The 16,927-nt window shown below is 39.1% G+C and overlaps 2 protein-coding genes across 4 annotated transcripts in view; both read right to left on the reverse strand.

Annotated features, from left to right (window-relative positions):
• Window positions 1-2,412: 2,412 nt before the first annotated feature.
• Window positions 2,413-11,962, reverse strand: lmln (leishmanolysin-like (metallopeptidase M8 family)). Of its 2 annotated transcripts, XM_005751911.1 has the most exons (16): window positions 11,542-11,962; window positions 10,471-10,574; window positions 10,314-10,344; window positions 9,804-9,886; window positions 8,895-9,012; window positions 8,363-8,541; window positions 8,070-8,175; window positions 7,621-7,715; window positions 7,424-7,541; window positions 7,021-7,128; window positions 6,735-6,922; window positions 6,348-6,480; window positions 5,984-6,143; window positions 4,639-4,769; window positions 3,425-3,635; window positions 2,413-3,139 (listed from the first exon to the last, which is right to left on the reverse strand). In XM_005751911.1, exons 1-16 carry the CDS (start codon window positions 11,677-11,679, stop codon window positions 3,039-3,041), a joined length of 2,004 nt encoding a protein of 667 aa, XP_005751968.1. In that variant the 5' UTR covers window positions 11,680-11,962; the 3' UTR covers window positions 2,413-3,038. The 2 variants fall into 2 exon arrangements, with proteins under 2 accessions (XP_005751968.1, XP_005751969.1); XM_005751912.1 differs by lacking the exon at window positions 2,413-3,139 and having other exon boundaries at window positions 3,492-3,568.
• A 3,128-nt stretch (window positions 11,963-15,090) lies between these two features.
• Window positions 15,091-16,927, reverse strand: part of LOC102192669 (TGF-beta receptor type-2-like) — a 14,501-nt gene continuing 12,664 nt past the window's right edge. The window contains exons 7-9 of one of the 2 annotated variants that reach the window (XM_005751913.1): window positions 16,790-16,917; window positions 16,368-16,517; window positions 15,091-15,390 (exon numbers count right to left, since the gene is read on the reverse strand). In XM_005751913.1, coding sequence (XP_005751970.1) covers window positions 15,256-15,390; window positions 16,368-16,517; window positions 16,790-16,917 — 413 coding nt within the window. In that variant the 3' untranslated portion in view covers window positions 15,091-15,255. Of the gene's footprint in view, window positions 16,518-16,789; window positions 16,918-16,927 lie in introns of both variants that reach the window. The other variant, XM_013915628.1, reaches the window with a different exon arrangement.

Genomic DNA, 16,927 nt, shown 5'->3' on the forward strand with positions numbered 1-16,927 from the left:
GCATGCTCATGTGCTTATTTTGCATCTCTGTGTGTTGATTTTATAGGTTTTTGTTTTCTATGGAAGGTCATTTGTGTGTCTTTATTGTTCTTCTCTCCTCACTGAACTGGTAGAATTGTGTCTCAACGTACTTTTTAAGGTAATCAAAAATTTGTTAATAATAAGTTTGTTAATAATTTTGTGTCATTTTGAGTTTGTTTTGTGTCTTTGTTTGTTTTTGCATAAATAAGAGAAAAACATTGCAGATTCATTGGAAAAAAGGAGCGAATCATTATTTCAGACATTCATTCTCCACACCACTCCCCACCACAAAAAACAAACAGAAATTTGCACTTTTAACCTAAAGCATTGCCATTGTGGCTTCAGAGGCTGTTCTCAATTGGCTCATGCAAAAGAGTTTAATGAACCACAAATGTAGGAGCCCTTCTTACTCTGGGCCATAAACTGAAAACAATCGCTAATCCAACAAATGTATGAACTGCTGAGAGAAAGAGTGCCCGTCATTACAGAAACAAAGAGCCAAACATTATAATCTGTATTTAAACAGTGAAAGTGTTTCCATAGCAGGTTTATGATTTTAAGCACCACTGGATTCCTGCCAAATCTTAGTTTAGCTCATTGCATCACCACCTAAGCCGGGAACTGTAAACAGGCCATTTGGTTTGTAATTTTTGGCCAATAATTAACAGAAATAAGCAGTCACGTAATTATAAGACCAATGGAACGAGGACAAATCCAGTCTTGGTTTTGAACTCAGGAGGAAATTTGAGAGCTTTGTGCTTTTGAAATGTCAGTGGACTCATTTGCGGAAACGTTGCTGGGTTTTGGCCCTGCTGAGGACACAATGAAATGAAACCTGTGGGAAACATTTTTTAGATATTACTCCTCAGTAAAGACCTTCCACCATTTAATCTCCAACCTATTAGCCTTTAAGTGGCTGCAGCAGCAGCAGACTTGGCAATCTGAGTTGTTAAGGTGTTAATCTGAGTTGACTGATTATCAAAAAAACAAAACAACAACAGAAAATTCATTTGCTTTTTACAACAAATAAATTCCTATATATTTGTGAGGTTGGAAAATAATTATAGTAAAGTGAATGTACAGCATCGTCATCAGCAAAACTTCTACTTGCAAAAAGCAAAGGCCTTGAATGCAAACGCTTGAGCTCATCATGTAGAGAGAAACGATCATCAACATTATCAATCTGTACTCCAAAGAAGATCCATACCTACATCTGAACAGCTACATATCTTAAATAAGGATAAAATGACTCTTAGAAGAAAATGAGGTAATGAATTTAAGCTCAAGTGACCTGTCAGGAGGTGGCAGGGGAAGTCCTTCCACCATATTCCTGTCCGGTCTCATATTTATATTTACAGAAAGAGTTTTCAGCATAAAAGATCCTGTAAGCTTAAAAAACTTTGAACAGTTACCTTCTGCTGCCACCAGAGGTCAGCAAACTGCACAGAGCCTCGTGTTGTTTCAGTTAAGAGGAAGAAGTTTGCAGGTAGTTTGCACCATTGTGGTATTGTCGATCGACAGTCAGTTTGTCACAATCTTGAAATTAGTTTGAAGAGATCAGCTAAAAAAATACAGACGTCCCGCTTCCATCACTACACTGTAAGAAAAAGGAATCTGACGAAGTACGATGATCCCAAAGCTGAAGTAAAGTTGTGAAATTTAGGCAGAAACCAATGTGAATCTATCAGGTTTCCACAGCTCACAGTAAAAAAAAAAAAAAAAAAACAAAAAAAATTGAAAATAAACAAGTGTCCAGAACTAAAATGTGTTTTTTTAGGGAATAATGATGCTGCAGACACTCTACATGCTGAATTAAATTAACCATTTTCATGCACTTAAGTAACCAAATCACCGCAAGCAACCTGGTTCCAGCAGAAATCAGAAACATATTAAACATATATACAGTAACCTGGTTAAACATTCAATGACGTCCTTAAAAATATCTGTGAATACAATTTCAAGTGTACACAAAACAATATTATACTATTACAACTTTGGATATGTTAGCTGACCATCTGAAAAGCAAGCTGTAGTAACAACTGGTCAATTATTATAAAAGGGCTGACAAATTTCATTTCAAATTACATAAATGATTCATTATAAAATCACTTTAAAATTCTTAATCCTAAAATAACCTTAAATTACTGTTCATTAATCGATTAGTATATGAAACCTACTGATCAATGTCTCGTTTTGCACTAAACCCTGTGTGTGAAAACATGAGAAATAAGCAGATCTTTGAATACAAGATGCTAAAATTTGCAAATATTTGGCTTTTTATTCATTATTTTTTACATACAAAAACTTATTTCTATCATGCTAGACTTTTGTTTCGAAGAGGTTGTTGTTGTTGATAATAATAATAACAATAATAATAACAATAATAATAATAATAATAACAATATTAACAACAACAACAATAATAGGTGTATTGTAAGTACATATATGTATCATGGTCTTGATAATAAAAAAGTGGTGTTAGTGCATTCTGAGTATATGTAATGTGAGTAATCCCTGCCTCACTGAAAAGGACAAATTACACTGCTTATTTTTCATGTTCCATTGCTCTGCCATAAAAATGGTCCCTGTCGATCCAACTTGCTCTTTTTGCCAATAATTCGCCCACAAATAACAGTATTAGCTGCCATTTAGCTGCTTTCCATGTTGATAACTGACAGAGTTTTGGCTGTGTGTGTCAGTCAGATGAATCCTGTTCAAATGAAAGCTGGCTATAACCTGATTACTTAAGTGCATGTAAATCTGGTGAGGGACAACTGAATGGACCTTCAGCAAAAGGATACCTGACTGTGCTGAGAGATGCATGAGGATGCAGCCACAGAACAAAAGGAGAAAACAGGCTGAGAATGGCAAAGAAAGGAACGCAAGTGCGGAAGGGAAGGAAGGAGGAGGTAATGAGTAAAACAAAGAGGAAAAACATCTGCAGTCCAAGTCCTCAAGTGACTATGGTATAGAGGACTGTTCAGCTACCTTGGTGTGTTTGGTGTGTGTGTGTTTTATCAGCTGCAGTGGCAGAGCAGCAGTCCAGCCACTAGAGGAAACAGGTTGAGCAGCAGGAGCCACAGAGTGGTGGCCAAACTTGGAGAACTGGAGCATGGATCTAAAAGAAAGACAGAAAATAACATCTATCAAATCATGTTTGTTTTACATAACAGAATTATATTCTACACACATTGAGTATTTAATTATACATACATCTTAAGTTTTATCTTTCCCTTTCAGTGCTTTCCTCACAGATTTCTTTACTTTGTTCTCATTTATATCTTTTCCCATTTCTTCACTCATTAAACAACTTCATTCAACCATCAGTTGAAATCTAAAAGGCAGACAGCTTCACCATGGGACAGGAAGAGAAGCATTTAAATCAGCTGGTCCACTGACTGACCAATTGGGTTGCTCCTGGAGGTGTTGATGGGTGGGAGATGGTAGGGTAGGGGGCAGTCATCACAGAAGTCGGTGCAGGCGGGGCAGATGAGGACACCGTTGTAAACCCACTCGTTAACGCGTACGCTGATGCTCAGCAGCTGACCTTTACGGACACAGAGGAAGGAACGATCCTGAACGAACACCATGAGGCCCTGAGCTGAGCACGACACCTGCAGCACAGAGAGGGTGTGACACAGACCCAAAACACACAGCGACATGCACTTTCCTCTCATTTCTCTAAGTTTATTAGGGATTTTTTTTCCCTTTGTATAAAAACCTTTTGAGAGCCCACTAAAGCAGTTTGGGACAACAAAAAGGGATTTAATTTATTTAACCTGAACTATTAATCTGTTTGTCATACATAAATAAAATTAAAATCTACAGATCGGGCAGTGCGATATGACAAAAATCTCATATCCCGATATGAGACATTTATCGTCCTGACAAGGATATAAATCACAAAAATGTAATATTTTCTGTAAATTCTGTGAATCTCTGGCAACTCGACTTGCATGAAGTTTTTCCAGCTGGACGTCATGTAGCTGGATTCGAGTGTTTTAACCGATGCATGACATAAGACATAAGTTGTAACGGCCACCATTTTCTTTCAAAGTTTGAGTCTAAGGTTTATTTTTTAGCACCTGACGGCTTTTTTTTTTTTTTCCCTTCTCATCCGTAAACTCTCTGCATACTTTTTCCTGTGATTCAGTTTATTTTGAAAAGTCTCAACAGGATCTTGAGCTTTATTGTGAAAGGTGTACGTGGAAAACAAACACGCGGAGCCACGCGACGGTTTTACCGTCGTTGTAAATAACAGCACGTAAAAACAGCCCCTTGTCTGTCTGTAGTGTGGTTATATTAAATATAAGAGAAAGAAATTAAGAAATAATTTAAGAAATTAATATAGCCACTACCGTGACCATCAAAACGATGAAAAAAAAATATTGCTGTAAACTGTTTATTTAAGACACCACGAAACAAACGATAGCGTAAAATGAAACGATAGACGTTTTTATATCATCATCCGATATATATCGTTATATTGAACAGCCCTATCTACAGATTTCTAGAAGGTAAAAGTCTCAACCTACAGATGTCACCTTCTCCACTGAGCTGTAAAGGGGATCTTAAAAATTCACAGAAACATAAATAAGTATATGTACATGTCAGCACCTTGTAGCATCCGGAGCCCCAGTCAGGGTACGTCATCTTCCGAGTGCACTGCTCCATCACAAAGGCTGATTTCTGGTACAGACACACAGAGTCTGGTCCATACTGCTCTGCTCCATAATTTCTCCACCAGTCTGAACAAACAGAGAAAACCACAGATAGAAAGCTCACATATTTCATAGAAACAGCATCAACAACAGCAGATCAAAACAGATTTTAAACAAGGATTCCTCCAAATGTCTTTACTCGGTGGTCCCCAACCCCCGGGCCATGGACCGGTACTGGTCTGTGAGTTGTTTGGTACCGGACCACGAGAGTTGAGGCTCGGGTGTGAAATTTATGGTTTTCGGGGTTTTTATCGTTAATTCGGTTTCCCTGGGTCATTTTCCGTATTATAGTTGTGCATCTTATTTTGAAAGAAATATTTACGCATTACCATAGCGACCAGAGAGCATTAAGTGGCAGAGAGGAGGATGTTACTCTCCATGTTGTTGGCACATTTCAGGAAGACGCTGCTAATAAAGTAACACAATTACACAGTGAGTTGGCGTTTATTATTATATTTACAAAATACCACAGTTTTTGTCTTGGTCGTATCATTTTATTTTGTTGTATTTATCAGAGACACCTTAAAGGCTGTCCATGAAAATATTGTCTGACATTAAACCGGTCCATGGAGCAAAAAAAGGGTGGGGACCACCGTCTTTACTGATGAGCTCTCAGTCACACCTATGACAGAGTAGGTTTCACGTTCCTGACAGTGAAACTGGGCAGACATGTGTTCTTATGGATTTATGCTAAATGGTGGTGAGCTACTTCTCTGTCAAGCTCTTTTTGATTTTAACAAATTATTGAAAAATTATTGAAAATTATAATAAAAATAAAATTACTTAAAAATGAACACCATGCATCTGTCTGATCTGGCCACTGAAAACAGTGGTCAAAGTTCAAAGTTGAACTTGACTGTGAGTACTCCTTGCTGCACGTGCCGTGTCCTATGTGAAAGGGCCTTAAGGTGTCCAAACCAGGAGTAGTTCTAGTCCTAAGGAGCTTTAGTATCATCTTATGCATCTTTATATGAAGTCGCTTTTTGAAATTCAATACTTGAAAGAGTAAAGGTAATCGCTGTAATTAGTCTAGTGAGTGGTTTCTTTGCATTTTTTTTTTTAAATAATCGTGTGTGTGTGTGTGTGTGTGTGTGTGTGACCTGCGTTTAAGGCACAGAAGAATAAGAAATATATTAGGAAACTATTCTAACCTCCCTCCCTGTACTACAGCTGTTCACAGAGTTTGATTTAAAACAGCACTAGACTAAAGGCAGCAGTAGAAACAGCAGTATAAGCAGTACCTGGCTGGTTCTCAGACACTCTGCAGTAGGAGTTTCTCTGGTATTCTCCACTGAGGTGCCAGCTGAACTCCTGACTAAATGGACAGTAGTCCGCGATCTCCACAGCACCCCCAAAGAACGACAGCTGATCAGCAGCCACGTCAGGGATCCGCTCAAAATACTGACACAGCACATATAGTTACCCACAGCACACTCACTGAACACAGCAGAGCTTACTGTAACCTGCACATACAGCACTGTGTGGTAGCTATAAATAACCTTGTCAGGCATTTTATATAAGAAAAAAAATAAATAACACATCCACTAGTTTCAGCAGAACACTCACAAACATATCAATATTGGTAGTGGTGGGGGGCTTGCATACCTGGTACTTAAGTGGCAGTTCTTGTGGGTATTTTTGCAAGTTGCACACAGCCACAGCCAGCTGATCCTGTCTGCAGGTGAGCTGCAGAGGAGAGGCTCGCACTGTGTCACAGTACGGAGTTACAGCGTGTCTTCTGCAACAACAAGTACATGATAAATGCTGCTAGTGAGATATGCCATTACTGTGGGTACCTGGTACAGTACAGAATTTATCTGTAACATATACATATGCCCCTTTTTCAGTGTGTTAAACTTGGTCATTTTTTCAACCATTGGTGCCAGCTTCAAACTAAAAGCATGAGCTTTGTGATCATGAGGGAAAAAAATAGCAAAAAAAAAAAAAAAAAAACTTCAACTCTGTTTGACACAGAGTTTGTGTTTCTGTGACCTCTGTCTCTGCTTGTCCATCCAGAATTTGCAGCTCTTCATGACAAAGTCGCAGCCGAGACCACGACCCCAGTCCAGCCTCTGAGCCAGGCTGTAGTTGGCGCGGTACCATCCGCTGTCCTCCATGATAGCCAGCGTCAGCCGAGAAAATACTCGGTTCTGAGTGTGGGAGCCCGTCATTGCCTCATTCTGGGATGAATGAGAAAAATAAATAAATAAATGGATGAACACAACGGAGAAGCCCAAACTACTGGCTACCAAAAAGCCACGAGAAAACATGTGCTGACCTCTAAGAGTCTCTTTTCCCAATGGTTTAGTTCGGTTCCTGTCCCTCCTTGGTTCTCCAGCTCCATCCCCTCCAGGATGGGGCAATTAAAATGTTTCCTCGCCTCCTCCTGGAAACAGAAAGGAAGACACATACTACTTAGTTATTACTTGACATCAACTATAACACCTAAACTGGCCTCCAATAACAATCTCATAGGTTCAAGTTTGTCCATTCTTTCTAATCAGACCTATATATTACATTCCTTCAACAACTCCTGGTGTATATAAATCTTTGTAAAACAATTGTTTTTATAAGCACAGTCAAAACTACAGCTAAGAGGTGCAAAATGACAGTACATGATCTTTTTCTAGACTCACATAAACAGAAGAGTTACCAGTTTTCTTAATATTGAAGCTTCTTACCACAACACGAGGAGTGACAAGGACATGCACTTGGTGTCGGACCATCACGCCTCCTCTGATGTCCCACAGTCTGGTGACTCTTCTGATAACTGCATCGCTCCACTGGTACAGACCCAGACTGATGCACAGGTATAGGATTAGAAGTTAGAGCTTGAACACTGGAAATCATAGATGACCATTACATATAGTGTAATCACCTCTCGTTAAAGGCGGGCAGGCCGCTTGCAAAACGAGGAGTCAGAGGTTTGCCCTCATCATCGTGGTAGAAAGCAAACAGACCGGCTGAAAACCCCTAGAGGACGTAAGGAGAAACTCCAGTCAGTGACAGATTTCACACATGAACAAATTACTCAACAAGAGTCTATTTAGCACCAAATTACAAGAATATTTATAGCAGCACATCTTCTGGGCAAAATTTTGCATTTTTTATTAATATGCTCACGAGGTAAAAATAAACCCACATCAATTTTTAGCTTTTAAGTTCAGCTTTGGCAAACTGTTGTTGGTCAACAGTAAAGCATCTCCAAATGTATTCAAATGTTAAAAATCTGCCTACGAAAATATGGTTCAAAAATGTCTTTTGAGCAATCTGTGTGAACCTAATTCACCCACGGGAAGCTCAACAGCAATGACAAGTGGTACTGACCAGAGCGTGGATGATTTCATGTTTGACTGTGGACAGCATCCCTTCAAACTCCTGAGGTTGAGAGGAGATCATAGCAGGGCACAGGTTGGCGTAGCCTGCTATAGGTCTAAAAGGAAAAACACCCTGACAAACATTAGTTTATACTGTGATATTCTGACAGTTTGATTTATTTCTGTTACCAAAATGACAGTTCATTGCTTATTAAGCAAAAAAATGAGACTTTATTTAAAGACTGGATTGTATTTTTAGTTTATTTTTTAAATTAACACTAAGTAAGGTTTTTATCCTCCCACCTATCCAGCTCCGCCTCCAGCTGGCAGTAAGCAGCATAGGCCACTATGTTCTCCTGCCCACAGCGTTCTGTGGTGACACCGCTGACGTACAGCACAAAATCGGACCCTTCGACTCCAGGCCCATCTGGGGGCCCTGTAGGGCCACATGACTTCCCAGACTCACTGCACACCTTGCATTGCTAGAAGAGAAACACGACATTGGAGTGAGCAGAGAGCACACTGAACCAGTGAGGATGGACAACAGTGTTCACATCTTAGCATAAAAACACTGTCGGTTAAAAGTTGGTCAGAATTTTTTTTAAATCATGGGGAAAATGGTCAACAGCACTGTCTGGTTATGTGTTATCTGTAGAATTCAACTACAGCAGTAACATTATATACATTTTGGTCAATGCATGCTTGGTCAATATTTTAATGTTAATTAGCAATGAATTAACACTTCATATGTTCCAAATAAAAACAGAAAACAGCTGCTAGCAAGGCTAGAGTCCTTGTCGTGTGTGATCAGTAATCTATCTATACACGCTCTGACCTGCAGGTGGTGCTGTGGTACAATGACGGGCCCACATCGTGTAAGGTTTGCACAGGCGTCCTGGCAGTAGCGATGAGGGTCATCTCTCTTCCTCATGTACTGGTTGGTTGCACATTGTCTGAGATAACAGAAACAGTTAATTAAATATAACCACAGATGTGGTTCCCAGAAATCCAAGAGAAACAAACATTTAAACAACTTTCTGGCAATTAAATAGTATAACATAAACACACAGCACTTGATTAAATTACTTATCTGGATTTTATTAAGGGGGTGCTTTGATTTATAGGAGTGCTTACACTGGAGCTAATTGACACCTGCTAGGCCTCAGTCAACTGGTCTTGGTGTGTTTGGTGACTCTTCTTCAAATCATCACACAAATAACACGACTTAATCCATGAAACAGCCCAATTAAAGAGGTTTGTGCTACAGTTTTTGGTGAGTGACACTGTAGTATTTATTAATCTGTCACTTACCACCAGTTGTCAGCTATCTGTGTTTGCCCATTGCACCCGCACAACTTGTGGATGCAGGTTTCTGACCAAGTGTTTGTTAGCTGACTGCTTAGCACTTTGCACTCTGATCCAAATTTGATCACAGAGCCAAAGAATCTACATGGCAAGCAACAAAATGCTAACGTTGTGTCTTCAAAAGGCAGAATCCCAAAACCACTGGGTGATGTCATTGTAGTTTCATTCTTTCTTTAAAAAATAAAATAAAATACATATGCACACACTTTGATATTAATGCTTTTACTTAAATAAAATACCTTAAAACCTCTTACAGTATGTGGAACATATTTAAAAATCTAAATTACTCTAGACTATTGTTTTATACTTTCTTTTAGATTACTGAACTGAAAATTAGAGCACATGTGTAGCTAAAATAGTGACGGCAGGGACTACATACCTGCTGAGCAGTACAGGCCCCACTCTGCGCCTGACACTGAAAGCCCTCTGCAGGTAAGCGATGGCCTGAGGAAAGAGCTTATCCTAGAGAGGGACACATGGAGTAACACATTTTCAATCTGTTACACCTCTGATCACAGCCAACAATGCTGCAAAGCCCAATCCGACATCACTTCAACTACTGCTAATGTTTTTCACGAGTGCTGCACTTGAACCTCACAGCTGAGAACCAAAACAAACAGCAGAAGGCACGGCTGAATGTTAAAACCACTGATCATGTCCTCATGTTGCAGTTCTTGTGGATACTGGACTTTGAATGTAAGATTTAACAGAAAACCCTATTTACTGCTTAAAAATCAAAATCGGGAAAACCACAACAAGTTGACTCTTAATTTCCACTTTTATTTATACCAATTTCTCTGTGGTTGAGATGTGTTATTTTACAAGGTTATAGTTAGACTTTAACTATTACAAAACATTTATTGTATAAAGTGCTCAGGTGTGTCCTCACCTTCACAAGTCTCCTTTTGTCTGCAGTAAGTCTGTGGATGGAGAGCATACTTGTTACACACACAAACCTGGCATATGGATGCTAGAAAAATGGTGACAGTTGCTCTGTTTGGCTTTTTGTTTTGTTTTTTAATCCTTTGAGTTGCTGTAGCACTTACTGGTCAACACTGCTGTCATAGATGATCTTTATTTTCAGCTGAAGGTCTTCTGGAGAGCTTCTCTTAATCAAACGCTCAGGCTTCAAGTAAACATGGTGGACAATCTGAAACAGGATAGCAGAAAATGAGAATTGCAATTTATAAGAGGAGAACTAAATCAACCAATACTACTAACAATAGATGTGTTTAGTGTTTTACAAAACTATTATTGGTATAGTATTGGAACATATGCCAACTATCAAGAGTAGAAATTGCAGTACAAAAATGTGTTTATGATAACTGAGAAACTGAAATACTCAAAACACAGTTCAACTTCCAGCAAGTATTATATTTGATGCTGGTGATCAGAGTCTTTAAGGATTCTGGAAATACCTTCAAAATAGGTAAAGCGCTCCACCTTACAAACGACGTCCAATAAGCTTTTCTGTTTATTTTTTTAATGCCTAAAAACTGAGAGTCACAAACTCGCCTTTTAGTTAGTTATTAAAAACCTAATCTGTCCATTTTACTGTGAATGGGTTTTGTGTACATTTAGTTAAAAATACCTGTCTTCTGTGAATACAATGTTTGGGGTACAGAGTGCAGCTGTATTTTGAATTAAGAAATTAAGAAATAATGAATCTAGCCAGATGTCATTTTGGCTGTTTAAAGGGGAAAAGGCTGAAGCTGAACAGCTGAAACTGATTTATAGACAGTGGCATGTGATCTGAAAGCTGCTTTCATAGTCTAAATGTGCATGACAGAAGCTGTACAGTGAACACAGTACAAGCTTTGTATACCACAGTGGCATCACTGTTAGCCTGTAAGCTTGCTATCAAACTGCACATCAAGTCTTAGTGAGGAACCAACTGAACAACACGCTTTCGTTGTACTTATCACAAAAACACGTCCTTCACGTCGTGCTGGGGATTGTCAACTATTCATTTTCCACGTGCCGAGGCGATAAAGTCTTATTACACTGTATAATATTTAATACCATCTTAAATAGCCGACGCAGCTAACGTGCTAGCTTAGCCTCTGCTGTTACAGATCTAGTTTAGCTAAGCTGTGGCAGAGACAGCCGAGGCTCACCTCGTTGGGAGAAGGGACTCGGTGTTTGCAGGAACCGTGACAGCTCACTAGCACGGCCAGAAGGGAGAAGAAAAGGGCTGGGCTGAGGAGGAACCAGGACACGGACGGCTTGCCATCCCGGCTTAACCTCAGCTCCATCCTCCAACCTGCCCGACAAAAGGGGCTTGGCAGCCCGAAGTCAACAGAATCTTCGCCGGTGTCGGTCCGGTCCCTTCTACTTTCGTTTCGTTCATCGCTTGCGCGGTGAATCAAAACATGTTAACATCCCGCAAAAAATAAATGAATAAATGAAAAACAAGCGAACAAATTCAAATAAGTTATACCCGAAGTGAAAAGAGCAGTAAAAGCAGCAACGCCGGCCGGTGAGGGGATAAATATACGCCTGACAGCTGCGGCGGTCCTGGTTTGTAGCTTATGTCAGCTGAGGGTGCACTCCGAAGATCGTCTGTTGTCAAGATGATTCACTCCCCCAAATGAAGGAAGACAGCGCTCCAAAGATCATATTTTAGTAGGATGAGGTATATTCAACAGATATGGTACATCTTTTTCCTCTCTCAAAGGGGCAAAGGAAATAAATAACAACGTTTTATTTTTTTTTTAGTGCGGAGTTTAGAAAGGCATTTGCTTTAAAAGCTTGTATAATATTTTTTTATTATATACAATATTTTTCATAAGTTTAATTATTTATAGCAGCGATACAGATTCACAAATCCATAAAAGTTAGAATCCGTCTAAAAAATGTACTTGAGACATAATTTTACGGAGCCCCGCAAGGGACATGGGAGAAAAAAAAATTAAGAAAAACTTTTGGGTATTATTCTTGTGAATTGTGAAGACATCATGCTTAACCAAAAATTTGAAGAAAATGGGTTAGGTTCATTATGGTTCCCTTCACTTCAAAGTTAATGCCTGCCTCTTTTCTTAAGGCAGGTCTGTAAAGCTTTTCACTTTTTCCACCATGTGATGCTGTGTTCCCACGCTCTGTGGCACCAAAACATCAGACACATGAGGTAAATGTGATTACATCTGAATGCCCATCATGGCTTACACTTAGACCATCTCTGATCGCTGTAGCTAATGAGAATCCACCCTGTGTCTGTTTGATTGTATTAGCTCTTGTTTCACTCTGTTAGGAAGGTGGAAAACTCCAGTGTTACATGGTAGTGACTTAAAATTTTCATTTTAACAGAACATTTTAAGTCAAATTGTAGCACCAAAAACATGCATATTTGGTACGTTTTTTTATGTTAAGTGATCGTTTCTTTCATTGTAATAGGTATTTATTTCTCATGTGTTATGGTTATTGTATTTTTCAGGCTTTAATGAAAAATTCTGTTTTGCTTAGCCGGCTCCAAAACCATCTCAGTGCCCAGCCCAACCCATAAAATGCTGCTGTAAAGTTTTTGTGGTTTTCAGCTTCCCTTTCATTTGTTTCTTCTGTGATGTTGGAGATTTGCATTTTCATTATGGTTAAAAAAGAAAAAATAAGAAAGCATAAATCTACAGAAGCACCAGCTTCAAAAGGATTGCTTGGTAAGGATATGATGATATACACACTGTATATTTTCAATATTTTCTGACATTTTATATTTTATACGTTTGTTGATCAATGTCTGTGTTAGTTTATCCCTAACAATCCTGCGACACTTACTCTCCCTTTCCTTTGTGAAAGCAATCTAACCTATTCGATCTTTGTCTCTTGTCTCCCACAACAAACAGAATCAACAGATTTTTATTCTTTTATAAACAAACTAGGATGAAATAGCGTATGAAGTGTTCATTCCTAAATTTGAACAAACATTAATTCTTTTTTTTTTTTAAAAAGGTTCAGAAATGATCAGAAAGTGGAAGAACTTACTTCTGAATCATCACATTTAATTTTTGTTTTTTAGCCAGTAGTAAAATGGATTTCATCTTTACATTCACAGGTACACAACAACTTCTGCTGGCTAATGAGCATATTTTTTTTCAGTGTAAACAAATGTAGGCTAAAACAGAACATAGATAATTCAAACAAATAATCATTTTTATTATATATGGTGCATTATCTTTAGGTGGAATATCTTTTGTCAGATAGAAACAAGCTAGAAACATTGTTACTTAGCTTTGTATCCACCATAAAAATGGTTTTAAAAGTTTTAAAACTTTATTTTTTATAATGAACAACACTATATTGTTTTTCAACATATAGGTTTTTAGACACTAGATTGTCATTCAGGAGCTCAGCTGCCATCCATCCCTCCTGAGGAGCCAGTGCACAGCTGGCTACTAAAGAGCAGCTCAGTCAGTGTGTGGACCCCTCTTAGTGAGCATTAGTGGTGTATTCAGCTTGTCTTAATGAAACTTTGTTTTCTTTGAGCTTCTAATGAGTAGCTGGTATCCACTGGTAGCAGAAGTGAACCTTTAATTTGGTTAATCATCTCCTTTATCTTTCCTCGGTGTGTTTTAGTTTGTGGATGTCGTTTGTTTAGTTGAAATAGCGGTGTTGCCGACTTTTTGAGTTGACTCCTTTATTAATTTAAACGTAGTTTTTCACAATTTGTTCTGCTTGGCTTTTTCTTTTCCCTGTTATACCATTGTTATTCCACGTCCCGTAGCCCTTACTCTCGGGTATATAACATGCTCATTAAGGCAAATGTCTGATCTAATCTAAATCTAATCAGCCAATCACACGGCAGGAACTCAATGCCTTCAAGTATACAGACAAGCATCAGAATGTGATTTGAGGTGACTTTGAATGTGGCATGCTTGGTGGTGCCAGACAGGCTGGTCTGAGTAATTCATAAACTGGTGATCTACTGGGATATTCCCACAGAGCCTCTCCGGGGCTCACAGAGAATGGTCTGAAAAATAAAAAATATCCAGTGTGAGGCAGTTCTTTAAGCCAAAAAGCCCGAGGTCAGAGGAGAAAGGCAAACCACTTCAAACTGATAGAAAGTTAACAGTAACTCAAGCAACCGCTTGTTACATCCAAGGTATGCAGAAGAGCATCTCTGAAAGCACAAGCAGATGGGTTCTAACAGCAAAAGACCACACCAGGTGCCACTCCTGTCAGCAAAGGACAGAAAACTGGGACTGCAATTTGCACAGGCTCACCAAAGTCAAGCACCAGATTGGAAAGAAATTCCCTGGTCTGAGTCTCAATTTCTGCTGTGAAATTTGGTGTAATTAATGCAAATGCATGGCTCCATCCTCCCTTGTATCAACGGTTTAGGCTTCTGCTGGTGGTGTAATGGTGTGTAGGTTATTTTTAAGCTGTCATGTCAACATGGACCAAAATCTCAGAGAAATGTTTCCAGCACCTCGGAGAATCTTATTTTAAATCCATATGAGGCCACTCAAACAGCAAAAAAGGAGTTCAAACCAGTGATAGCAAGATGTATAGAATTGAGTGGCAGATAAGTTTATATTATTAGCATTTATAGTAATGTCTTTCAGAGAAGTAATTGAAAAGAAGAAAATACACCAAGGGATGAAACTGTGTAGATGAAAAAAGTCAAATTTATTTTTTACGATTTTTTTATCAAACAAACATAAAACCAGGAAAAAGATTTTTCTCTCCTGTTTATTCATAAATGTAGGTTATAGTCACATGACCTACAGTAGTAGGTTATAGTATAGCAATGATAAGTCACATGTCACAGCCAGTATAAAAGAATAATACCGTGACAAAATGGAGACCAGCTCCAACAAATCAAATCTTTTTCAAACTGTTCAGCGATCAGCAACTGCCAGCAGATCTATGACTGATTCGGGTGTCACATCCTCAGCAAACGTTTGCGAAGAAGTAGGTCTGTCGTTTAAGGCACAGTCAGTCTTTGGTTCATTTCTGTCTCCTCTGGTCTTTTGCTGGAAACATCCAGGAAGCAACAAAGAGAAAACACACAAATTCGTAATAAACAAAATCCCTCTGTTGGGTGACAACGGCTGTGTTCGCAGTGCCAGATCACTACACGACAAAGCAAAGGGGTAAAAATGGCACCAAGAGTGGGTGTGCTTGAAATATCTCAGAAAATGTACAGTCTAAAAAACATGAAATTTGGGGCCATTCTTTTCTTTATGATTGTCCCTCTAGAAGTCAATATAAAATGGCAACAGTGCAGTCATGGGGTTGCTGGTATAGAAGTTCAACCAAATTGCACAACAATGAATTATTCTTTGGTTCATATAAAGGTTTGTCATACTATATGTTGGACCATTTTGTTCTATTTATTTATATATTCGTGTGGGAAAATTTCTTTTCTTCACATTTTATTTGAGAAAGATAACACTACCTAAAGATTCTCCAGACTATACGACTGTGAGTTTAAAAGTTTGTGTAAAACCCCTCTCCATGTTGAGATGTTCCAGTCTGCACCAGTGGTCCATTCCCATCTGTTGAGACTGAGCTAAACTTCCATCTGAGCAAACTGGGGCAATGTCTATGAAGTGGTCCACTCTTGCTAATATTGACTTTTTGAATATCCTTATTGTGGCAAATTAGATAATCCTAACTATCAGTCAAAAACTGCTTTAACTGTAACTGTAGTTTAGATTCTTGTCAGTTTTAGTGACTTAACAATTCCTTCTCTATCAGTGTCTCATTGAAGATTAGCAGAAAAAAACACGTGTTTCTCCGACAATGCAAACACAGCGAACCATGAAGACTCGTTAGGGGGAAAACCAGTGTGAAGCAGTGAACCTCAGGCATGTCCTCCTTTTCAATCTGGAAGAAAAGAGATCTCCTCTCCTCGAGGAGACGGAGCATGAGGCGTCTCCAAGTCTATTTTTCTCTCTGCTTCATTCTCTTGCCAGAGTTTCACCTCGTCTTCTTACTCCTGACTTACTTCTTCCTCGTCTTCTTCGTCTCCCACCCTGTCGTCATCTTCCGCCTGCTCCAGGGCGCTGAAGCGCTCGACCACGCAGTGAGCCGTGAGCCTGGCCTCGGGGTCGTGATCCCAGCACTCAGTGATGGTGGAACAGAAGATGTTCATCCCCTAAAGAAGATCAGCGTTAGATCCAAAGGCTTCATTTGAAGACAGTGATGACTATAAGCTTGTAACAAGCAACTCTTACAATCTGATTTGGTCACGATTAGGCACATTTTGAATATCTTTGTAATTGATTTGTGAGTTTTTACACCCTGAAATAAACCATGTAAAAAATGAATTCCCTGGTATATGATTGGCTGAATTGTGAGTGGGCAGTTGACAGTAGCCTTAAGCCTAAACTTTCAGTTTGTCTGTGTCTCTACATGATTTTTACTGACCTGGTGCTGCGTCCATGCTAGTGGGATGTCCGGACGTCCTCGGTCTCTCAACACCAGATCTCTCATGCTATCCACACAGGGCTGCTCACAAACCTTGGAGCCAAATGCTGGCTCATAGCTCTTTACCTCTGCAGCAAT

This window comes from Pundamilia nyererei, unplaced genomic scaffold (genome assembly GCF_000239375.1).
Source record: "Pundamilia nyererei isolate P.nyererei 1_Seehausen unplaced genomic scaffold, PunNye1.0 scaffold00334, whole genome shotgun sequence".
In the NCBI taxonomy this organism is placed as follows: Eukaryota; Metazoa; Chordata; class Actinopteri; order Cichliformes; family Cichlidae; genus Pundamilia; species Pundamilia nyererei.